The following is a 25591-nucleotide window of genomic DNA, read 5'->3' as shown; positions in this document are numbered from 1 at the left end:
CGTTGGATACTTGACCAGGATTGATGGTGGTCTCAATGCTGACCTATATGTGAGTATCCTACAAGACGAGTTACTTCGTACAGTCAAGTACTATGGATATGAAAAGGGTGACATAGTGTACAAACAGGACAACGACCCAAAGCATACGTCCAGATTGGCGAAGAAATAACAATGAAGTAGAGGTGCTGGATTGGCCCCCACAGCCCCCCAGACCTCAACCCTATTGAACACTTGTGGGTAGAGTTGAACAAAAAGCTGTATTCATACCCAAGTGAGTCGACCAGTATGCACCAAAATTGGGAACGTGTAGAAGATACCTGGGAACAGATTTTGGTCGAGACATGCTTGAATCTGATTGAGAGCATGCCCAGAAGGATTCATGCAGGGTTGAAAGCCAAAGGAGTATTTACAAAATAATAAAAATAAAAATTTAGAATTTTAGGACCAAAACAGTAATAGTGCAGTTACACGACAATAATCTGCATAACTAATCATATGCTAAATAGTTGCAAGTCCAATTTATGTAGATAGCCAAGATGATTTTCTGTAAAATGATGGTAGTCTCACGTTCAAAGCTGTAGTGGATGGTGAGATATGGAGCCTGAAAGTCAAAAGTTCAAAACATTGTTACCCTTTTGCTCGTCAGTGTATATACAATTGCAGACACCCCCAGGCCTGGGGTAATGCATTCCCATCTCAGACATTGATGGCATATCTCTAAAATATATCATCAGTGTCCAATAGGTGCAGGGCCTACCTCTGGGACCCACTCCTATCTTCAGAACAAGGCCCCCGACCTGAAGGAGAGCACAATGCACATGCACGGCCACCTTTCTATTCACTGCTGTGGGGCTGCCGGAAATAGCAGATGCAGCCTGTGAACAGAGAGTGGCCAAGCATGCTCAGCTACTCTCCTTTCAACTCAGGGGCCTTGTTCTGGAGATGGGAACGGGTCCCAGAGGTAGGACCCACAACAATTTGACATTGATACCATATCCTAGCGATATGCCATCAACATCGCAGATAGGAAAACCCCTTTAAAAGATTGTAACTTAAGACCATGGGGAGAAATTATTCCATACACCTGTCTTAATAGCAGTGCACAGGAATACGGACTTATGCACACGACTGCGGTTTCCACATACGAGCCGCATTTATTGTAGGTTGGATGAGGACCCATTGACTTCTATGTGAACAGCACTCCGTTCCGCAGCCCCACAAAGGAAAATAGAACATGTCCTATTCTTGTCCTTATCACGGACAAGGATAGGACTGCTCTATTGAGGGCTGGACGATCCGTTTAGCAAAATGAATGTACACGGTTGGTATCCGTGTTTTGCGGATCTGCAATTTGTGGACTGCAAAATGGACACGGTCCAGCCCTAAGACATATTAAGATGTCTTACTTTTCTGGAAGTCTGTGTACCAGAAAAGCAAATCCAAGCTAACTACATGAGCTGGCATAGATTGGTTCTAGAATTTATAATTTCTGGTGTTGAATTCTAGTAAATCTATTGGACAACTGAGGCCACACCCCCTCGCTAAAACTGAAAAAAGTTGCAAATTTTTCACAAAATGGAACTTTCCTTATTTCTTCATCCACCTCCATAATATTGCTGAGATGGACACACATGCTCAGTTCCATCCTTCAACTGTCATCAGATGTATCGACTGTCAGAAATAAATTGAGCCGAGTACACAGGGCTGGTTCTAGCTTGGTTAAAAATACATATAGATTGTCATGTACTATATCATCTATGATTTCATTTTTTACATTAATCTCGGGATAACCCCTTTAGGCATAACATCTTAATTTCCATTCTTTTCAAGAAAATGCATATCTATCACATGAAATTTTACTATTTCCATTATATTATGTTAGGCCACTTTCACACTGGCGTTTTGGCTTTCCGTTTGTGAGATCCGTTCAGGGCTCTCACAAACAGTCCAAAATGGATCAGTTTTGCCCTAATGCATTCTGAATGGAAAATAATCCGCTCAGTTTGCCTCCGTTCAGTCACCATTCCACTCTGGAGGCTGACCCCAAAACGCTGCCTGCAGCGTTAACTGTCTGTCCTGGGATGCGGAGTGAGACGGAACTGTCCTGACACACAATGTAAGTCAATGGGCATGGATCCGTTTTCTCTGACACAATAGAAAACAGGTCTGTCCCTATTGACTTTCAATGGAGTTCATGACGGATCCGTCTTGGCTATATACCGTAAGACATAATACAACCGGATCCGTTCATGACAGATGCATGCGGTTGTATTATTGTAACGGAAGCGTTTTTGCAGATCCCTGACGGATCTGCAAAAAACGCTAGTGTGAAAGTAGCCTTACACAACAGATTTATATGCCCTATGATACCCTAGAATTTTTAACCTCTTCATGCACTCTTTATTATAGTTTTTAAAAACATTGTCACTTTAATTTCAGAATTTCTGTTTGCGATGAGGACAAATTTGGTCACAACGAATTTATTGGCGAGACAAGATTTTCCTTGAAGAAGCTAAAACCAAATGTGAAAAAGAATTTCAATGTTTGCCTGGAGCGCGTTATTCCGGTATGATTTTTTTGCCATTTACTGATAATTTTGACCTCCATCCAATACTGTATATTGTAGGCCATTTTTGCACGGTCAGTTTTTGATCAGTATTTTCCATCAGTATTTTGTAAACCAAATCCAGAAATGGAACCTACAGGGAAAAAAACTATAATGGAAAGAACTGCATTTATTACATTTCTTTCATCTTTTGGACCCAGTTGCAGTTTTGGTTTAAAAATACTGCTGCAAAATACTGACCACATACATCCCTGTAGGGAAAAAGCGCCAATTTGAAGCACGTCAAAAAGGTGTGAACAAAAAGCCACCATAAAAGATGCATGCAGCATAAAAAAAGGGCTCATTTATTAAGCAGAAATACACCGCAATTAGGTGTATTTCAGGTGCATATTGCGGCGCAAAGGTTCTTCTCCCTTCTCATGCCAGGTCTAAAAAAAAGGGGGGTCGTGGCATGGGTGGGGAAGGATGTGGTCCAGCCGGCCGGCTGGTCTCATTTACCATTTTCTACGCCTGTTTTTACATTTAGAAGTGACGGAGGATCTGCCGAAGTTATGTACAGGACGGCGCCTCTTCCTAACTCCAGTGCAGGGCTTTATTAAGACTAGCGTCTAAAAGAACGGCCTTAATAAATGTGCCTCTTTGTATTTCGAGGAAACTTAATGCCAGTTTCCATATTCAATCTAGGAAACACGCTCCTTGTGTTAGCAGCATTTCCTGGAATGAACACTGCTTCTCCGAAGTGAACACGTGATCATATTGATTACTGATGCTGTGAATTCCTATCATACTATGGGCCTACTGAATTGTAGTCATGGCATTATGTGACTACAGTGCAGCAGACTCACGGTAAGGAAGGAATTCACAGCATCCTATATCATTATTAAGTTCACTTCATAGGAGCACTGTTTATTCTGGGAGATACTGCTCCCACACAGAGCGTGGTTCACAGACTGAATATGCTCACCTGACACTGGTCTAAGAGTGAAAAATCTTCAGTGGATTCTTGTCACTACCAGAGCTTTGAGACGTTCTCACAGCTCTGTTTCTCCACCCCTGTGATTATGTCACTACTAGAGTAAGGAGGAGTTCTCACTGCTCTGTTTCTCCGCCCCTGTGATGAAGTCTTTACTCTCTGTTTCCTTCCTCCCAGCTGTTCCTTATGCAGTTGATTTCCCTGTCTTTAAATCACCCCTCCTCCTATTGTAGGGCGTGGATTATATTTCTCATTTCAGTTGTAGCTCTTGCTTGAGTATCTTCACTTGTAGCTATCAGTTCACTGGACCTGTGTTCTGCTGCAGCAAGCACTCCGGATATTGCCAGCTGTCCTTGGATCCGTCTTCTCTGCGGCTGCAGCACCTTCAGCTAAGTGTGCTGACATTGTTGTGTACCTGGTTATTTTCTGACTGGATCTGAGATGGCCACGGTTCCCTCCATATACTGAGCAGGGCACGGGTGGCCGTGCCCCTTCCACTATTGTAGGGGTTACAGTGGTCATCAGTCTTAGGTACGTGGGCATGCCTCGTTCCGCCATTTGGATCCGGGCATGTGCTTTAGCAGCATAGGGAGAGCTTTGAGGGTCTGACAGGGGTCACCCTTTATCCTCCCTAGTTTGGGTCCGGTCAGTACCTCTTTTTACTGTGTTAATCTTGTTGCTCACATACAGCCGTGACATTATAATCCACCAAAACCGTCCTTTTTTTACATGGATCCGCTTTCTGGCCTGGTTGACCGCATGCAGGGTCTTTCTTTGGAAGTAGCGGATCTCCGTCAATCTATGACTCAGCTCCAAGCATTGGGCTCTGCTCCGGCTCATGGAGTCTGTTGCGAGCCAAAGGTCTCACTTCCGGAGACGTTCTCCGGGGGCAGTGAGAATTTTGTTCGCTTCAGAGAGGCATGCAAACTCCATTTTTGCTTGTGTCCCCATTCCTCTGGTAATGAAGAGCAGAGGGTGAGGATTGTCATCTCCCTGCTCAGGGGTAATGCTCAGACTTGGGCTTTTTCGCTGCCATCAGGGGATCCCTCCCTTCGATCCGTGGAGAGATTTTTTGTGGCCCTGGGGCAGATATATGATGACCCGGATCGTGTTGCTCTGGCCGAATCTAACTTACGTGTTTTATGCCTGAACAAACTGTCTGCGGAGCTTTATTGTTCTGAATTTCGGAGATGGGCAGCTGATTCAGGTTGGAATGATGCTGCACTCCGGAGTCAGTTCTGTCATGGTCTCTCAGAGAGATTGAAAGATGCGTTTGCTTTCCATGAGAGACCAACGTCCTTAGAGTCTGCCATGTCATTGGCGGTACGCCTTGACAGGCGTCTAAGAGAAAGAAACAAGACCTCTCTGTCCAGCCATTGTCAGTCTAGGGGAAATGGTGCGGACTCATTCAGTGTGCAGGGGTCTCATCCTGTCTCGCTCCCCTCTGAGGAGGAGCCCATGCAGCTAGGTCGACTTGCCCCTGATAAAAGAGGATTTAGTCCTCAGAGTATGGTGTGTTTTTGTTGTGGGGGCATAGGTCATTTGGCAAATGTTTGTCCGTCTAGGAGATTCTTGAACTGTACTAAGAGCGATAATAAGAGAAAAACCTCAAAAGGTAAATCATCAAGTTCTGCTTCATCTGCTACTTTGAGCAAAGTTGATGTAGGAATTGATGCTTTTCCTCTGACCTGCAGTTCCCGTTTTCTCCTGTCTGCCAGGGTGGCGCTAGAGAGCAAGGTCATTTCTTGTGAGATTTTTGTCGATAGTGGAGCGGCCGTCAATCTTATTGACACTCAATTTGTAGCCATGCATGGTTTTCAGGTTTGCACATTAGAAAAGGATATACCTGTTTTTGCTATTGACTCTGCTCCACTCTCACAGAGATCTCTGAAGGGCATTGTTCACAATATCCGGCTAGCTGTAGGTGACACTCATGTGGAGGATATATCTTGTTTTGTCCTTAACGGATTGCCTTCTCCTCTAGTTTTGGGGTTACCCTGGCTCACTAGACATAACCCCACTATTGATTGGCAAGAAAGGCAAATAAATGAGTGGAGTGACTTTTGTAGAGAGAATTGTCTCACAGCGACTTTTGCAGAGGTGTCTACTAAAACTGTGCCATCATTTCTCTCTGATTTCTCGGACGTGTTTTCCGAGAGCGGTGTTCAGGAGCTACCTCCTCACCGGGAGTTTGACTGTCCCATTAACCTCATTCCCGGCGCCAAGCTGCCAAAAGCACGCCTCTACAATCTCTCACAACCGGAAAGAATCGCAATGCGAACTTATATCTCCGAGAGTCTCGATAAGGGGCATATTCGTCCCTCAAAGTCACCTGTGGCCGCGGGTTTTTTTTTTGTTAAAAAAAAAGATGGCTCTCTGAGACCTTGCCTAGATTTTAGGGAGCTGAACCGTATCACGATTCGCGATCCCTATCCCCTTCCTCTGATCCCGGACCTCTTCAACCAAATTGTTGGGGCCAAGGTGTTTTCCAAATTGGATTTGAGAGGCGCGTACAACCTGGTCAGGGTCAGAGAGGGGGATGAATGGAAAACGGCCTTTAATACCCCTAACGGGCATTTCGAGAATCTCGTTATGCCTTTCGGCCTGATGAATGCTCCGGCCGTCTTTCAGCATTTTGTTCATAGTATTTTCTACCATTTAATGGGGAAATTTGTATTGGTGTATCTTGATGATATTTAGATTTTTTCCCCTGATGTTCAGACCCATCAGGATCATCTTTTTCAGGTTCTGCAGATTCTGCGGGAAAATAAATTGTACGCCAAGCTGGAGAAATGTCTTTTTATGGTATCGGAGATTCAATTTCTGGGTTTTCTCCTCTCTGCTTCTGGTTTTCGCATGGATCCGGAGAAGGTCCGTGCTGGACTTGAGTGGGAGCTTCCTGAGAATCAGAAGGCATTGATGCGCTTTCTGGGTTTTGCGAACTATTACAGAAAGTTCATTTTGAATTATTCCTCTGTTGTCAAACCCCTTACTGACATGACAAAAAAGGGGGCGGATTTTTCCTCTTGGTCGGAGGAGGCGCTTGCAGCCTTTTCTAAGATTAAAGAGAGTTTTGCGTCTGCTCCCGTCTTGGTGCATCCCGATGTTTCCTTGCCTTTTATTGTTGAGGTGGATGCTTCCGAGGTGGGTGTGGGTGCAGTTTTGTCCCAGGGCCCTTCTCCTGCCAAATGGCGACCCTGTGCCTTTTTCTTTAAAAAACTCTCCCCGGCAGAGAGAAACTATGATGTGGGAGATAGGGAGTTGTTGGCCATCAAGTTGGCTTTCGAGGAATGGCGCCATTGGTTGGAGGGGGCCAGGCACCCTATCACCGTTTTTACCGACCATAAGAATCTGGCATACTTGGAGTCGGCCAGGCGTATGAATCCAAGACAGGCCAGATGGTCTCTGTTCTTCTCCAAATTCAATTTTGTCGTTACATTCCGACCTGGGATCAAAAATGTGAAGGCTGATGCTCTCTCTCGCTGTTTTCCGGGAGGAGGAAACTCCGAGGACCCGGGTCCCATTTTGGCGGAGGGGGTAGTTGTTTCTGCTCTATATTCCGATTTGGAGGCCGAGGTCCAGGCTGCCCAGACTGAGGCACCTGCCCGTTGTCCTTCTGGGAAGTTGTTCGTGCCTCCTGAGCTACGTCACAAACTCTTCAAGGAGCATCATGATACGGTTCTTGCTGGTCACTCCGGGAGTAGAGCCACGGTAGATCTCATTGCTCGGAGATTTTGGTGGCCGGCTCTTCGTAAGTCGGTGGAGGGTTTTGTGGCTGCTTGTGAGACGTGCGCTCGCGCTAAGGTCCCTCATTCACGGCCTTCAGGTTCCCTTCTCCCGTTACCCATACCTTCCCGTCCTTGGACACACCTGTCCATGGACTTTATCACGGATCTTCCTCGTTCCTCGGGGAAGTCGGTGATCCTGGTGGTGGTGGACCGTTTTAGCAAGATGGCTCATTTCGTACCTTTCCCTGGTTTACCCAATGCTAAAACGTTGGCGCAAGCTTTTGTCGACCATATTGTTAAATTGCACGGCATTCCCTCTGATATTGTTTCCGATAGAGGCACGCAGTTTGTGTTCAGGTTCTGGAAGGCTTTCTGTTCTCGCCTGGGGGTTCGGCTGTCCTTCTCTTCTGCTTTTCACCCGCAGTCGAATGGTCAGACTGAGCGCCTCAATCAGAATCTGGAGACATATTTGCGCTGTTTTGTGGCAGAGAACCAGGAGGATTGGTGTTCATTTCTCCCTCTTGCTGAGTTTGCTCTGAACAACCGTCGTCAGGAATCTTCTGATAAGTCACCATTCTTTGGTGCATATGGGTTCCATCCGCAGTTTGGGACATTCTCGGGAGGGGCTCTTTCTGGTTTACCTGAGGAGGAGAGATTTGTCTACCATTTGGCAAAAGATTCAGAGTAATCTTAGAAAGATGAGTGAGAAGTATAAGCGTGTGGCTGATAAGAGACGTGTACCTGGTCCGGACCTGAATGTGGGTGATCTGGTGTGGTTGTCTACAAGAAATATTAAACTGAAGGTTCCCTCCTGGAAATTGGGTCCCAAGTTTATTGGGCCTTATAAAATCTTGTCAGTCATCAATCCTGTTGCCTTCCGTCTTGATCTTCCACGGGTTTGGAAGATACATAATGTATTTCACAGATCTCTCTTAAAACCATATGTCCAGCCCACGGTACCCTCCTCTTTGCCTCCTCCTCCGATTTTGGTTGATGGCAATCTGGAGTTTGAGGTTTCCAGAATTGTGGACTCTCGCATTGTCCGCGGTTCTCTTCAGTACCTCGTTCATTGGAAGGCTTATGGTCCTGAGGAGAGGATGTGGGTTCCGGTGTCGGACATTAAAGCCACTCGCCTCATCAGGGCATTTCATAGGGCTCATCCTGAGAAGGTGGGTCCTGGGTGTCCGGAGTCCACCCGTAGAGGGGGGGGGGGTACTGTCACTACCAGAGCTTTGAGACGTTCTCACAGCTCTGTTTCTCCACCCCTGTGATTATGTCACTACTAGAGTAAGGAGGAGTTCTCACTGCTCTGTTTCTCCGCCCCTGTGATGAAGTCTTTACTCTCTGTTTCCTTCCTCCCAGCTGTTCCTTATGCAGTTGATTTCCCTGTCTTTAAATCACCCCTCCTCCTATTGTAGGGCGTGGATTATATTTCTCATTTCAGTTGTAGCTCTTGCTTGAGTATCTTCACTTGTAGCTATCAGTTCACTGGACCTGTGTTCTGCTGCAGCAAGCACTCCGGATATTGCCAGCTGTCCTTGGATCCGTCTTCTCTGCGGCTGCAGCACCTTCAGCTAAGTGTGCTGACATTGTTGTGTACCTGGTTATTTTCTGACTGGATCTGAGATGGCCACGGTTCCCTCCATATACTGAGCAGGGCACGGGTGGCCGTGCCCCTTCCATTATTGTAGGGGTTACAGTGGTCATCAGTCTTAGGTACGTGGGCATGCCTCGTTCCGCCATTTGGATCTGGGCATGTGCTTTAGCAGCATAGGGAGAGCTTTGAGGGTCTGACAGCGGTCACCCTTTATCCTCCTTAGTTTGGGTCCGGTCAGTAGCTCTTTTTACTGTGTTACTCTTGTTGCTCACATACAGCCGTGACAATTCTAGGCATGTTCCATGTTCTGATCAACACTATGCCCTATCTATTGTGCATTTCCACAATGCAATTAGTTCCACAGTTTAATCTGCCCTGAAATCTGTAAAGAAATCTGTATGTTACACATGCAGATTTCTTTCAAGTATATTGTATGTATGAGTTCATGAGCATAGGATCTCGCATGACAGTTTGATTAACGGGGCTGCACAAGCAAGTCAAGGTAAACTAGAAAAACAATGGGAGAAATATGTACAATGGATGCAATTGGTTTTTAATCTGCTATACCAGAATGGTGTTCTATATATCATGCTGTCAGTAGTTCCACTTCTGGCCAACAGAATGTCATTCCATGCAATATGCTCTCATCTCCTGGAGCTCATTGCCTGGAATTCTATGATGATCATCTGTATTGCTAGCTTATATGCTAACCTCCTCTTGTAATTATCTTCATATGAATCATATTCTATAATTTTATGCTTATTTCTTGTTGTGTTCAAATAATTAACATTTCTTCTTGCTTTTATTCCAGATGAAACGTGCTGGAACTACAGGATCAGTTAGAGGCATGGCTCTTTATGAAGATGAGGTATATGACAATTTTTGGATTTCTTTAAAATGAGCTTTTGTCTTCATATAGTATATCCATACCTCATATCTTATTGGGGTTGCACTAAACCGCACTGCCTTCCACCACCGTCCCTGCTGTATTTGCTAGGGTATTGCACTGTGCCTGGTGTCTATTATACCCCCATAATTGGGTTGTAGATTGTGGTATAAACCTATTGGCACTGAGTGTTTTACATCAAGCACACAATTATCAGTCTAGCTCAATGAAGTGCAGCAAATTAAAACCTAAATTCCGCCCCCCAACATGTTTCGCCAGCTACTCTGGCTTCATTAGGGGTATCAGGTAGACTGTGGATTACAAAGATGAAGAAGAAGAATTGGGTGTTTAGAATAGGGACAATCAGGGAAACTGTCAGCCAGGGAGTGAGAAGAGAGGAGCTGAGGCTGGCATTGCCTCGTAGCAGAACTGCAGCTGCAAGCCTCAAAAGCAGCTATCTGCAAGTACTTCCTTTTATTTTTTCCCTTTTTTACCGAGGTGAAATAAGCAAAAACTGTACAACACGTGTTATACCATCAATCTAGCATAGCATATAGAATACTAATGAGAACTCTGTGTCAGGCAGGGGCGTAACTATCATAGCGGCAGACCATGCGACTGCTATGGGGCCCAGGGCAAGAGGGGGCCCAGTCTTAGTTGGGATTATCTCCTTTTCTACATGTCATTGAAAAGGGTTTAGGCAGAAACCCCTCTGTCCTGTGTGGGGGGGGGGGGGGCTGGTTTGATCCTTGCTAAGGGGCCCTTACCTCTCTATGTACACCACTGGCATATAAATCAGAGATTGGGAACAAAATATTAGGGCTAAATCCGTTTATTATCTCCACATACACACAGTTCCAATTTTTAATTTATTTTTGGGGGGCGGGGATTGAATGTAATTACTGCATATAGGCGATCAGTACAGCAATACACAAGTTAGGGCAGAAATTTACCTGTGAGTATTAATGTGAAATTGAGCATTAGGCCTGGGCCTTAATTTATTTTATATACACACGGTTGGAATTTTATTTTTTAGGGGATTGTTTAATTTAATAACACCAGCATACAGTATATATGTTATTACTATAATAATACACAAACTAGGGCAGCAATTTACCTGAGAGAGTTAGCGTGAAATTGAACATCAGGCCTGGCCCTTAATCATCCGTTTCCATTTATTTTATATTTACACAGTTGGAATTTAATTTTCTGGGAGACTATTCAATTTAATGAAACTAGCATATACAGTACATGTGATTACAGGGTAGCACACAAAATTATCTGGGGGTATAACGAATTTAGCCCTAAATCTGTTTCTCTTTATTTTTGTCTCCACACGCTTCCATTCAATTTTTTGGGGGAAGTTGTTGTTGATTATATTCAACCCAGCATATATACTGTATGCTATTACTATACCAATACACAGGAAAGTGCACAAAAGTATCTGTAAGTGATAACGAATTTAGGCCTAAATCTATTTTCCTTTATTTCTGTCTCCACAAGTGTCCAATCAAATTTTTTATTTGGGGGGAGGGGTTGCTGATTATATTCAAACCAACATATATACTCTATGTGATTACTACACCAATACACAAAAATGTCCAGGCTATAGAAGGGTTCCAAACAAAAGACCCAGGGCCAGAATGTGGGTAGTAGCAGCACCAACTATCCGGCCAGAAGTAGTAATAGTAGAAGGCTATAGTTGTCCGTGCTGGCTTCGGAAAGGCACAACATTATTGTTGAGGAGAAAGAGGATGAGACTGAGGATTGGATGGCTCACTTATCCTCTCTGTTGTAGCAGGATGATGTGTAGGTGACTTTGGAGTCCAACACGGTTCCATGGAGCCAAGGGTCACAGCATTCCTCCTGCTCCTCCTCCTTGCAGCCTCAGGGAAGGCTTTCAGTGGAGCCCTCTCAGTCTTCATTTCCCATTCCTCGAGGGACACCTTCCTTTTTCCTAAGAAGTGGCAAGAAAACACCACCCCGCCATATGGCAGATAGTCAAGAGAGGTTCCCTGTTGACTTGTGTGAGAACCGTCACCATTTGGTTGCCCTGAGGAGGAGTTTAGGGAGGAGGTTGAAGACCCCATGCATACTTGTGTTGATGGTGCTGGTAATAGTGGCACAAATAGTGACTCTGGCAGTCAGGGAAAACGCAGTCCAGGGGAGGAGCTCCCAGGAGCCCACCATGATATCTACCAGTCTGATAAAAGCGGCAGGGAGGGTGATGACTCTGATGGCGATTGAGTGCTGGACAGGACCTAGGAGCTGGATTGGAGTAATGAGGAGGCAACAACAGTCAAGAAAGGTGTGGCACCAGCATTAAAGAGCAGAGATCACATACCTCCCAAAGAACAGCCAGAGCCACGTCTGCTTTCGGATCTGGTGATGCCGCTGACAGTGTGGGTGGCTTAGGCCCACAACATGCCAGATCTAAACCCAGTTTGGCTGCCTGAAGCTCTGTGCAAGCAACTCCCATATGGCACTTTTTCTCCACAAGATGGGCATATGAAACCACAGCTGTGTGCAAGATCTGCAGGATTAAAATAAGCAGTGGCCTTTCAAACACAATACTGTAGGTACAAGAGGTCTATTTCAGCACATGAGGCGGCATCACTGGACCTTTTGGGAAAATACAACTGGCCAGCATTCTCAATGAGAACAAGTCTGTCCTCCTTCTCCTGGTCCTCTTTGTGGCAGTTAACCCACATTCCCAAGTAATATGGAATCTTTGTCATCATCATCACCTTCTTCTTCTCCTGCTAAGACTCTTCCTTGTCCTCCGCTCCACAATGAGACATCTATAATGGAATGTTTGGCCATGGAAATATTTTTCTCCACCAGCAATTAGCTTGTCTACAAGCTGAACCCCCACCTGGCTACATTGTTGGCGGTGTAGTCACAGTAGTGCCATCATAGTAGTGACTTGTTCTCTCACATGGCGGAGAATGCGGGCCAGTTGCTATTCTCACTGTGCTGCAAGCTGCACTCCGTGGTCGACACCTGGAGCAGCTGTTACAGGCAGGGGCAGTACATGTCTTTCAGAGCCCACTGGGTCAATGTTTTTTATGGCAGTGGAGAGGCAGCACCCCAGCAACATGGCCAGGTCCTTTTGACGCCCTCCCAACATATCATGGGGCTGGCTCCCACAGCTGGCACTTATCTGCCTCCTCCACCTCTTCCTCCATGGACATGGTCCCATCCCCAACAGCAGAAGGGAACAACGTCTCTCGCATTACCCCTATTTCCTATCAGATGTGTCAAGTTAAGTGTTACCACACCGTGTTGGAGCTAATCTGTCTGGGCGGCAGTAGCCACACCGCCGAGCAATTGCAGCTAAAGTACATCAAGCAGCAAATATCTCACTGGCTGTCACCCTGCCGACTCCAATTGGGAAAAGTGATCAGCGACAATCGGCACAACAACCTGGAGGAAATAACACATGCTCCCTGCATGTTTTTTTTTTTTTTTAAATGCACTGGCTTGCGCCAGATGCTGGTAATATCCAAAAGACTGTCCCTCTTTTCAGTCATTCTTACGTAGTGAGTCAAGTTCTCCTGGACATGTAACATCATAATTGTCTGCAGCTACCCTGTTTAATCCACAACGTTCCAACTCACTGGAATTCAGTATTGCACATGCTTGAGTATCTGTACAAGCAGCGGTAAGGCCGTGAATGATTTTGTCATACACCAGACCGCCTCAGCAGGGAGCATGTGTTGTTTTCAGTTCAGGCAGTTGCAGCTCATGCCCTTCATGCTACAGTTGTCCCTCATCCAACTCATATGTATTTTTGAAGAGACACTGATGCTCATACAACAAGTGGCAATGAAGGAGGAGAAAGAAGAACAGCTGGCACATCTTGCTGTCCCTGTAGCTGTTGAGGACCCACAATGAGAAACTCCCATGGGGAAGAGGTGGCAAAATAGGGGAATCTATTCCTCTCACAGAAAGGGAGGAGACATTACGTTATTACCAGGAAACTGTGTATGCAGCTTGCCACAGCTTACAGCGAGGCCTGCCGCCAGTGTGTATGAAAGTGAGGCCCTTCAGCCCTCGTAGAGTCACCCCCTCCCACTGCCACAAGCAGAAGAAACTGCAGCAGCAGTAGCCACAGCCATTTCTGTTTCCTCAACATGATGGAGCAGCTTTTCCACATGCAGCGCCAGTCTGAGGCTAGTCAGCAGGTCACAGCTCCTACCTCAAAGCCCAGGTGCAGGCCTACCTAAACTCTGACTAGTCTCTGGCGCATAACCTGTTCCCTGACCCCATGGATTTCTGGGCAGGCAGACTAGAATCTGGCCCGAATTTGGCACAACACGTTCTTTTTCTTCTTTATTGCCCAGCCTCCAGTGTCATCTCGGAGAGGGTTTTCAGCACTGCTCTTGGCGTGGTGACACCCAAATGGATCAAGTTGTCCTCTGCCAGTGTCTAAAACATCAGTTTGTCAAAAATGAACCAAGCCCAGATTCAGGAGAATTTTCACACTTCTGCTGAGGCAAATGAATACACTGCGTGCAGAATTATTAGGCAAATGAGTATTTTGACCACATCATCCTCTTTATGCATGTTGTCTTACTCCAAGCTGTATAGGCTCGAAAGCCTACTACCAATTAAGCATATTAGGTGATGTGCATCTCTGTAATGAGAAGGGGTGTGGTCTAATGACATCAACACCCTATATTAGGTGTGCATAATTATTAGGCAACTTCCTTTCCTTTGGCAAAATGGGTCAAAAGAAGGACTTGACAGGCTCAGAAAAGTCAAAAATAGTGAGATATCTTGCAGAGGGATGCAGCACTCTTAAAATTGCAAAGCTTCTGAAGCGTGATCATCGAACAATCAAGCGTTTCATTCAAAATAGTCAACAGGGTCGCAAGAAGCGTGTGGAAAAACCAAGGCGCAAAATAACTGCCCATGAACTGAGAAAAGTCAAGCGTGCAGCTGCCAAGATGCCACTTGCCACCAGTTTGGCCATATTTCAGAGCTGCAACATCACTGGAGTGCCCAAAAGCACAAGGTGTGCAATACTCAGAGACATGGCCAAGGTAAGAAAGGCTGAAAGACGACCACCACTGAACAAGACACACAAGCTGAAACATCAAGACTGGGCCAAGAAATATCTCAAGACTGATTTTTCTAAGGTTTTATGGACTGATGAAATGAGAGTGAGTCTTGATGGGCCAGATGGATGGGCCCGTGGCTGGATTGGTAAAGGGCAGAGAGCTCCAGTCCGACTCAGACGCCAGCAAGGTGGAGGTGGAGTACTGGTTTGGGCTGGTATCATCAAAGATGAGCTTGTGGGGCCTTTTCGGGTTGAGGATGGAGTCAAGCTCAACTCCCAGTCCTACTGCCAGTTTCTGGAAGACACCTTCTTCAAGCAGTGGTACAAGAAGAAGTCAGCATCCTTCAAGAAAAACATGATTTTCATGCAGGACAATGCTCCATCACACGCGTCCAAGTACTCCACAGCGTGGCTGGCAAGAAAGGGTATAAAAGAAGAAAATCTAATGACATGGCCTCTTTGTTCACCTGATCTGAACCCCATTGAGAACCTGTGGTCCATCATCAAATGTGAGATTTACAAGGAGGGAAAACAGTACACCTCTCTGAACAGTGTCTGGGAGGCTGTGGTTGCTGCTGCACGCAATGTTGATGGTGAACAGATCAAAACACTGACAGAATCCATGGATGGCAGGCTTTTGAGTGTCCTTGCAAAGAAAGGTGGCTATATTGGTCACTGATTTGTTTTTGTTTTGTTTTTGAATGTCAGAAATGTATATTTGTGAATGTTGAGATGTTATATTGGTTTCACTGGTAAAAATAAATAATTGAAATGGGTATATATTTGTTTTTTGTTAAGTTGCCTAATAATTATGCACAGTAATAGTCACCTGCACACACAGATATCCCCCTAAAATAGCTAAAACTAAAAACAAACTAAAAACTACTTCCAAAAATATTCAGCTTTGATATTAATGAGTTTTTTGGGTTCATTGAGAACATGGTTGTTGTTCAATAATAAAATTAATCCTCAAAAATACAACTTGCCTAATAATTCTGCACTCCCTGTAGATATGGCTTTGCTGGCGGTGCCCCATGTTGCCACTGTTGTTGTCTGCCTGCCTGCTGCCATCATGCCACTGCTGCAACCTGCCTACCATTACGTTCTGTACTGCTGATGCCACCACCACCATCATGCTACTGCTGCAACCTGCCTACCATCATGTTCTGGTGCGGCTTCTAATGCCGCCTCCATCATGCCATAGCTGTGAACTGCCTACCATCATATTCTGTACTTCTGCTTCTGCTGTCTCCATCATGCCACTGCTGCAACCTGCCTACCATCACGTTCTGTATGGCTGCTGCTGCTGCTGCTGCCTACATCATGCCACTGCTGCAGCCTCCTGACCATCATCTTCCGTAAGGCTGTTGCTGCCTCCATCATGCTGCCTTTCTGCCAACATGTACCATATGGTTGCTGCATCTCCTCACTACTAATCCCCTACTGCCACCACCATTAATGCAAAGTATCTTCCACTGCTAGTAATGAGTAATAAGGCCACGGCACTCCAATGGATCTTGTTCAGTTCTTTTATTACAGCGACGTTTCGACCTTAAGGTCTTTATCAAGCTCATATTATAACAACACCACAGTGAACATTTAAATACCAACTTAGTACCTGCTACCATTACTACTACTACTACTACCACCACCCATAGACAGCCTTGTATGTTCCATGCTATGCTGATTCTGCTGCCACTACTATTGTGGCCGCTTGCCACTATATCCGCACCCTTTCCACATCCACACTGCACTGCTGCTGCTCCCAATTAAAAGGATTTTTTTTTAGGTTAATTTACAATGAGCCACTTTTTCTTCTGAAAATCAACACTTATGTGTGTTGTATGAGTAGGCATTCTGACCCTGTCAAGGCATAATTTATGAATGCATGGTCCCCCCTAAGCCACTTTTTTTTTTTTTATCCCATAACACTGTGTGTGTTTAAACATCATCTGTCCAATTTTTTGGAAGCTTTGGAATATGAAAAAGCATAACGTGTCATAGTGCTGTGTTTTTGAACTATGTATGTCAGTACCACTCAGACCTAATTTATATTGCTGTTATTGAGTGATGGGCAGTGATAGGGTACAGGTATTTAGTCAGGGACTAGGGAAATGACAAGAAATAGGCTGGAAACCTATGTATGTTACATACAGGCATCTTCAGCGCTCAGTAAGACACTAAAGAATGAAGACAGATTCTCCTTAGCAATATTGTTAGATATTTGCAAAGAAGACTCTTTACACCCTGTTTTCAAGTACAAAGAAACATCTTTCCATAATAAAGTCTATTACAAAATGTTTAACATCCCTCTTACACAATATTAAAAATACACCAAAACCATCTTTAGCGCTCAGTAAAATGCTCAAGACAGACTCTCCATAGCAATGCTGTTAGAGCTTTACTAAGTAGAACACCTTAATATTTACACCTTAACCAGGGGACCACCCAGGAATTTTGTCTAGGGGGGGGGGTCTGAAAGGCAAAAAAATGTGGCACGTGTAGTGCGCTGTGCCAATTCTTTTGCCTGCCCATTTTTCAAAGCCCCCTTTATATTTAAAAATGCAGGGGGGTGGTGTAGTGTGTTGCGCGATTCCAAAAGCTCTGCAGGAATAGAATAATGTGGCGCGCAGCCCCGCCCATTATTAAAAGCCCCTTCTACATATAATAGGCCACTCCCAACAAACACTGTACAGCTGGAATTCTATTGTTGAGGCCTGTCTCTACACATCATACGAAGAGGGGAGGGTCTGTCCTGGGTGCACTGCCTGCTTATACAACAAGCTACAGCCAGAAAGCTCCTCCGCTCTCCTCCCTCCCCAGATCCTGCTCAAGCCCTGTGGTTCCCCCCACCATCTGCCACCCGCCCGTGGCCTGCTGCCCCCTTTGGCCGTCCTCACCCAGCTCGGAATCCTCCTTCTGCAAATGGCAGGCGGAGGAGCCGGAGCATCTCCTCTCCTACGTAGCGCCCCATACCTCTTACATCCAATGTCACCTTTGTTGTAGACGTTCTCTTTCTTTATCTTCTCCACCAGACCGCCATGATGATTTTTCAGCCATCTCCCATCTCTGCAGAGATTAACAAACAGACATTAGTTTCCCACATTTCCATCATCTTCACATCTTCTGAACAACCTTTCCTGCCACCCCCAATACTATACTGCAGAAACAGTCCCTCTGGAAATACTACTACCACACAGATAATGCCCCCTTCAACAATTATTGGCACACAGTGCTCTAAAAAATGCCCAGACACTAATAGTATAAAGATAATGTCCTCCAAAAATTATTGTGCTAAGCTGATACTGTGACAGGGTGCCCCCCAAAGTAACAGTGCTCCCCAAAATCCCACCAATAGAAATAATTCTCTGCCAGAGCACACTTAGTAGTAATAATGCCCCTATAGTGCCCATACTAGTAATCATGTTCCTCATAGCCCCCCAGTAGTAGTGAAGCTCCGCATAATACCTCCTAGTACTAATAATTCTCCCTACAATATGACAGTACATGAAATACCCCGCTGTTGAGCTAATGTCCCTATAATGTGCCAGTATAAAATACTCCTATATAGTGCCCCAGTAAATGCCCTCATAGTGCTCCTCTCCCCCTTCCCCATAGTGTCCCCCATAATATGGCAGTAAAAAATGCCCCAAGTGCCACCATATGCCCCAATAGTGCTCCACTCCCCCATAGTGCCCCCAAATAATGTCCCATAGTGCCGCTCTCCCCTATAGTGCCTCCCATAATGTGCCAGTAAAAAATGCCCCCTTAGTGCCACCAGATGCCATAATGCCCCCCATAATGTGCCAATAAGAATAAAGGCCCCTTTAGAGCCCCCACTTCCCCATAGTGCCCCCAAATAATGCCCCTATAGTGCCACCAGATGCCCCATCCCCTATAGTGCCCCCCATAATGTGTAAAAATAAAAGCCCCTTTAGAGCCCCCAGATGCCCCCATAGTGCTCCTCTCCCCCATGGTGCCCCCCTCTCCCCATAATGTGCCAGTAAGAAGTGCCACCCCCAAAAAAATTGGGCTGTAAGAATTCTCAGATGCCCCCATAGTGCCAGCTTCCCCCCTCCAAAAAAAAAGAAGAAAGAAAACACTGATACTTAGCTCCATCAGCAGCGATGTGAAGCAGGCCTCTTCCGGCCTCTTCCGGCCTGTGTCCCTGCTGTGTGCTGCCAGGCTCAGGCGGCGCGATGATGACGTCATCATGCCGCCTGAGCCGGCCTCTGATAGGCTGCAGGCATTAGTGCCTGCGGCCTATCAGAAGAACAGGGGAGGGACACACCTCTCCCTCCCCTGCCGCAGCACAGGATGGATATGGAGATTTGCGCTTCCACAATGGAAGCGCTTATCTCCTACTGCCCCCCTGGCCCCCCCACCGCTGCCGCAATTACATCCAGGGCCGCGCCGCCTGTGGTGATCGGCGGTGCGGCCCTGAGGGATAAAAAAATATATATATTGTCTGGTTGTTCTGGGTGGGGGGGGGGGGGTCCAGACCCGCTGGACCCCCCCTGTAGGTGCGCCACTGACCTTAATGGCAGAACATTACGGTGACAAGTGCCTGACAGCACAAAAATATATTGTGCTGTTTGTATAATGGAGCACATAATATAATGGGTTTACTGTATTCTCTGTTATGCTCTGTTAGTCAGGCAGATCCAGAGCATGCATCAAAAATTTCAGAATTCTCTATCAGATGCCATATCTTGTACTGAGTTTCTGCCTAGAAATACTGTTTTCACCCCAAGATAGGACAATTCACTGAGAAGTATGCTGCCCTTAATATGGTGTACAACATGATTCCACACTGCATACCCTATTACAGGGCAAAAACACATGATTGTGTGAACTATTTTTTAAAGGGATTCTCTGAGACAGGGAATCCCTGTTTATATGGCTTGGCAGGATGCTTGGGGTCCAGTGCCAAGCTCCCTTCTCCTCCACTTCTGGTCCCAGCTGGACCAGAAGTGAAACATGCCACCTACATGCACATCATGCTGTTGCCAATCAGTGGCCTCAGTTGTAACTGTTTATGCACAGCAAGTAACTGACACCATCTCTAAGACAATTAATTGCCCAGCAGCTGTGATGTACAAATAAGTCAGGTCATGCTTCTGATCCAGCAGGGATTGGAGGAAGCAGAGGAGAAGGGAGCTGGGTGCTGTGCCCAGAGTTCCAGTGACAGTCACCCCCTCAGCTGCAGCAGTGTAGCTATAGGGGAAGTAGGGGAAGCGGCTGCTTTGGGGCCCAAACTCAGAAGGGGCCCACCTAGGAGGAAGACAAAAATATTTTATTGTCAGGGCCCCTTTAACAGTATTATAATATTAAATGATATGCAGAGACACTGTAGGAAATGGATGTAGTGGCTGCTGGGCCTCGTCTGAGAGAGCAATCTTGTCTAGACACAGGAGTGGGGTGCGAAGTGGTTGCTGGGGAAGGGGGGGGGGGCATTCAAAAATTTGCTGGGGAGCCCAGTCATATTTAGTTATACCACTGAACTGCTGGTAGTCACTATGGGGGACATTTATCATTTGAGATTGTTTTTATTTCACTTTTAAGTGGTTTTGCATTTGCATCCAAATTTACGAAATGGTCCTTAGTTTCATGTATTTGGTGCAACTGTATTGTGCTGTATGACTTAGGGGGATATTTATCAAACTGGTGTAAAGTAGAACTGGCTTATTTGCCCATAGCAACCAATCTAATAGGTTGCTATGGGCAACTAAGCCAGTTCTACTTTTCACCAGTTTGATAAATATCCCCCTTAGTCTTAAAAAATACAACAGGATGAGCTGCCTAGCGTAGGGTGCGACTTTTCTACGGCATTTTTCAAGTATCATAGATAGTAAGTGTACCACAATCCGAGTCTAATTTGACTTTTCTGCCTTAATAATAGATCACTTTGAAAAATGGCATCTCTCCTAAAAAGTTGCAATTGGCATGTCGTGTGACATTTTTACACCGAAAAACCTAATGCACCTGGTTTGATAAATATTCTACTATGACTGTTCTTTAAGTAAAGTACGTCATTTGTAAATTTACAAGAGGCAATAAGCTAGGCATTACAGCGGTGAGGTCGTTTCCATTGGAAGGATATCCAAAGCCACAGTAGTATTCACACAAGTAGAATCCATGTCTCTCTGAAGCAATTGAAATGTAAGTGAAGTTAGTCTGCCAATACTTAAATGATTTACATCTATGACACAACAGTATACTGTACTTGTATGTCACTTGCTTTGGGACACGGTGGATCCTACTTATGGGAAGGTTTGTAAATTTACTCCATTCATTTATATTGTGTCGACATATTCTGCAGGACTAAGCATAATATAATAATAAATTAGGAATGGTAAAACAAAACTATTACTTATGTTTAACATTACACCATATACAGAAGAAGGATTGCCCATTATGTCTGCCAACAGTCACTGTGAAGAGCAGTGAAAGCTATAATGAGGAGAAGGGCTAGAAGCCCTGGAGGAAAGTCAGGAGAGCCATCACTTTGTAATCCAATTTAGTATTTTTTAGGCAATGTACACTAGTTTAATGAATCATTAGAAGTTCTTGCTAGAAGAAGGTCATAGCCACATCAAATGACTCAGTGAGTGAATGACAGTATTGGTTTAACCTCTCATAACCCTGCCTGCAGGTGCCTTCTAGAGAACCTGTCATCAGGAAATGCAGTGCAGTCTGCAGGCAGCATATCATTGAGCAAACTGATATATAGTTTTGTGGGAAAAGATTCAGTAAAGTTTTTTCTGAGTTCAGTTGTACACACACTTTGGCCTAATTCACACTTCAGTCATTTCCATCAGTGATTTTTAAGCCAAAACCTGAAATGGAGCATCCATAGATAAGGTAGAATGGAAAGATCTACACTTCTTCTGTGTTTTTGACCAGCACATTGTTTTGGCTAAAAAAATCACTGATGGAAATCGCTGATTAAACACTGAAGTGTGAACTGGGTCTTACACAGAGAAAGCCATCAGTCACTGATATGCGCTGCCTTGAGTTCAGAAAAAAATGAAATTCAGATGGATTAAATGACGTTCTATTCAACCTTGTCCCAAAATACTATTTACCGTATCAATCTGCTCAGCTCCTTCTGCTCTGTAGCATGCTGCCTGCAGACTATACTGCATTTTGTTGTGACAGGTTCTCTTTAAATTCAGATCTATGAAACTGTTTCCCAGTGGCCTCTATACATCTGCTCAGAAATATTCCCAATTGACTTGTATATTATCAGTACTGCAGGCTAACCATGTATTTTATGGAAGGGATGTCTATTATTGTATTTTACTTAAAGCAACACCCAAGGCAAAGCTAAAAATTTGACATGGCAATGTCAGCATACCTGGTATCATGCAAGCGTTTAGGTCCCCTGTTTACATCTTCACTAAATGTCCACCTCCGACTTCCCTGTGCAGAGTGCAAACCGCAGTAGCAGCACCAGAAGTCTGGCCAGTAGTAGTAGTACAAGACTACAGTTCTCCCTTGCTTCCAATAGGTACCACGTTATTATTGAGGACAAAAAGAATGACGTGGATTGGATGGCTCACTCCTGGCCTAAGTACAGGAGTATGATGTTGAGGTCACCTCTAAGTCTGACACAGTGCTTTGGAGCCAGCATTCCTCCTGCTGCTCCTCCTTGCAGTCCCAGAGAAGCCTTTCAGTTGCATCCTGTCTTCACTGCCTCCTCCTAGTGGGGAGCTATCTTTTTCCTAAGAACGGGCAACAAAACCCCATGTGCTATGGACGATACTAATGACAGTCTACCTGTTAATGACTTGTGTGAGTAGCGGCAACTTCAGCGTTTGGACTGCCATGAGGAGGAGATTCAGGTGAAGGCACAAGACCCCACGCATAGCTATGTTGGCGGTAGCAGTAGTAGTGGCATTTTGTAGTCAGTGACGGTAGGGGCAGCGATAGTGAATGTGGCACTTGGGGAAAATACAGAGATGGGAATCCAGAGTGGGGCCATGGAGCCAATGATAACATATCACAATCTGATAAAAGTAGTGGTGATGATTGTGTGTTGGACAGGACCTGGGAGCTAGATTGAGGTGCTGAGGAGGAGGTGATATCAGAGGAGGAGGCTATTTTGACACTGCAGAAATTCAATTCTTGGATTTGTGCCTGAGGGGTAACCCTTCAACCCATAGGGTTAACACTTCCACCTACCGCAAAGAACTGGCCGGCAACACCACGTTATCTGCACATTCATGCCACCCACCCCACACCATCCGCAACATTCCAAAGGGAGAACTGATTCGGGCACGCCGCAATTGCTCTAATATTGACACTTACAACAGGGAAGCTTCTGAAATACAAACCAGGTTGTTGCGTAGGGCATATACACCTAGCAACATAGAACGAGCGAAAAGATTTGTCTCGGATATGGATAGACATCAGTTGGTATTTCCCAAGCTTCGCTCTGGCCATGCATGTGCTAGTGCTCCCAATACGGGAAAACGTACCACTTATTTCGTAACACAGTACAGTCAGGAATTTCCTGAGATCTGCAAAATCATGAAAAAATATTTTCATGTTTTAGACTTTGATGGACAGTGGGCTAATGTTGTATCTGATGGCATGAGGTGTGTTGCTAGAAGAGCTCCTACTGTGGGCAATCTAATCAGCCCGAGTTTTTTCACAGAAGAAAAACCTACACAACCCACATGGCTTAATTTTAAGGGCAGCTTTAAATGCGGACACCGCAAATGTATTTGCTGTGAGCATATGGTCACCGATAAGGCTTTCAGGTCCACAGCATGTAGTAAAATATTTAACATACAGTCATATATCAACTGTAATACCAAATATGTAGTGTACTTGACTACCTGTGAAATATGCTCATTGCAATATGTAGGCTGCACAATCAATCCACTAAAAAACAGGATACGTAAGCACATTTCAGATATACCGCATTACAAGAGCCGCAACGTTTCAGCTGACAGTTTACATTTTGCGGTTTTGCACGCAGGGGATGTATCTGGCCTAAAAGTGCAAGGTATAGAAAGATTCTTTTTACCACCAAGAGGGGGGGGGGGGGACCACAGGAGAAAACTCCTTAATAGAGAGGCCTTCTGGATCTTCCAACTGGGATCCCGCCAGCCGGAAGGTCTCAACAAACGTCATGACCTTATTTTGCAATACTGAATGCGCCGGTATTATTATTATCATTATTATTATTTTCTGCCCTCTGTATCTATTCTTGTCTACGTTCCTGTTTTTGTATCTGTATCGATATGCATATTCACTTGCTAAAATATCCAAGAACACATTACTCCCTATTATTATTTTAATCACTAAGCTATACTATGTATTTTTTAACTGAGGACATTGCGGGACCTCCCCCTGATACCTCCCTCTCCCAGGTGATATACATCAGTCTGCGATTGGACAGGTATTTATCAGAGGGGGCTCCCATTGCATTTTTGTGTTTGTCATGAAGAAGGACCCTTATGCTATAGAGGTCTGAAACGTGTCACTGCACACACCTTGTCGTATGGAAATTTTAAAACTGCTGGAATAAAAGAGCCACTTATTTGCACCCGAGCTGAGCTGGACTTCTCCTTTTTTCTATTTGATTTCATTCATTCCCGCATCCAGGTGCGGTGTCCGTGCCCAGAGGGTGTTGTGTAGCAGGTGAGAGCTGCCTTACGCTTGATTCTCAGAGGAGGAGGATGGTTGCTATGGCCAGGGCCAGATCTGCTTCTATTTTGGTTAGCTCGGGAACTGGGGATGCCGCTCATACTGTGGGTGCAGGCTCAAAACATATAAGACCTAGGCTAAGCTCTGCTGCCCCTAGTTCTATGCAAGTATCTCAAATGTGGCAGTTTTTTCCTCACAAGGCTTGTGCAAGATCTGCAGGATGAAAATATGCCATGGGCATTCAAACACAAACATAGGTACCAGGGCTTTATTGAAGTACATGAGGTGTTATCACTAGATCCTGCGGGAAAATAGAACTAGCCAACATTCCAAATTGGAACAAGTCTGTCCTCCTTCTGGTCTACTGGCTATTTATTGCCAGCCCCATCATGCCACTGCTACTGTCTGCCTGCCTACCATCATGTCTCATACTGTATGGCTGCTTCTGCCACTGCTGCAGCTGCTACTCTTTCTACTGCCACTACCATTAGCCCTACCCAGCCACCACCACTGTTATTATTATTATCTCTACATAGCACACACACATATCTACTGCCTTACGTGTTCCATGCTGTGCCGCTACTGCTGCCATTACTTGCTGCCTCATGCCACTACAGGGTGGGCCATTTATATGGATACACCTTAATAAAATGGGAATGGTTGGTGATATTAACTTCCTGTTTGTGGCACATTAGTATATGTGAGGGGGGAAACTTTTCAAGATGGGTGGTGACCATGGCGGCATTTTGAAGTCGGCCATTTTGAATTCAACTTTTGTTTTTTCAATAGGAAGAGGGTCATGTGACACATCAAACTTATTGGGAATTTCACAAGAAAAACAATGGTGCTTGGTTTTAACGTAACTTTATTCTTTCATGAGTTAATTACAAGTTTCAATGTGCTGCCCATTGTGTTGGATTGTCAATGCAACCCTCTTCTCCCACTCTTCACACACTGATAGCAACACCGCAGGAGAAATGCTAGCACAGGCTTCCAGTATCCGTAGTTTCAGGTGCTGCACATCTCGTATCGTCACAGCATAGACAATTGCCTTCAGATGACCCCAAAGATAAAAGTCTAAGGGGGTCAGATCGGGAGACCTTGGGGGCCATTCAA

General features: G+C 45.1%; 1 protein-coding gene across 1 annotated transcript in view; it reads left to right on the top strand.

Moving 5' to 3' along the window:
* The window catches only part of RPH3A (rabphilin 3A), a 278685-nt gene that overhangs the window by 240194 nt on the left and 12900 nt on the right, over window positions 1-25591 (top strand). Inside the window, exons 15-16 of the mRNA XM_040419660.1 lie at window positions 2440-2566; window positions 9676-9732. Coding sequence (XP_040275594.1) covers window positions 2440-2566; window positions 9676-9732 — 184 coding nt within the window. The remainder of the gene's footprint in view (window positions 1-2439; window positions 2567-9675; window positions 9733-25591) is intronic.

This window comes from Bufo bufo, chromosome 2 (assembly GCF_905171765.1).
Source record: "Bufo bufo chromosome 2, aBufBuf1.1, whole genome shotgun sequence".
NCBI classification, from domain to species: Eukaryota; Metazoa; Chordata; class Amphibia; order Anura; family Bufonidae; genus Bufo; species Bufo bufo.
Note: the sequence above shows the minus strand (reverse complement) of the source record. Positions and strands in the feature narration are given on the sequence as shown.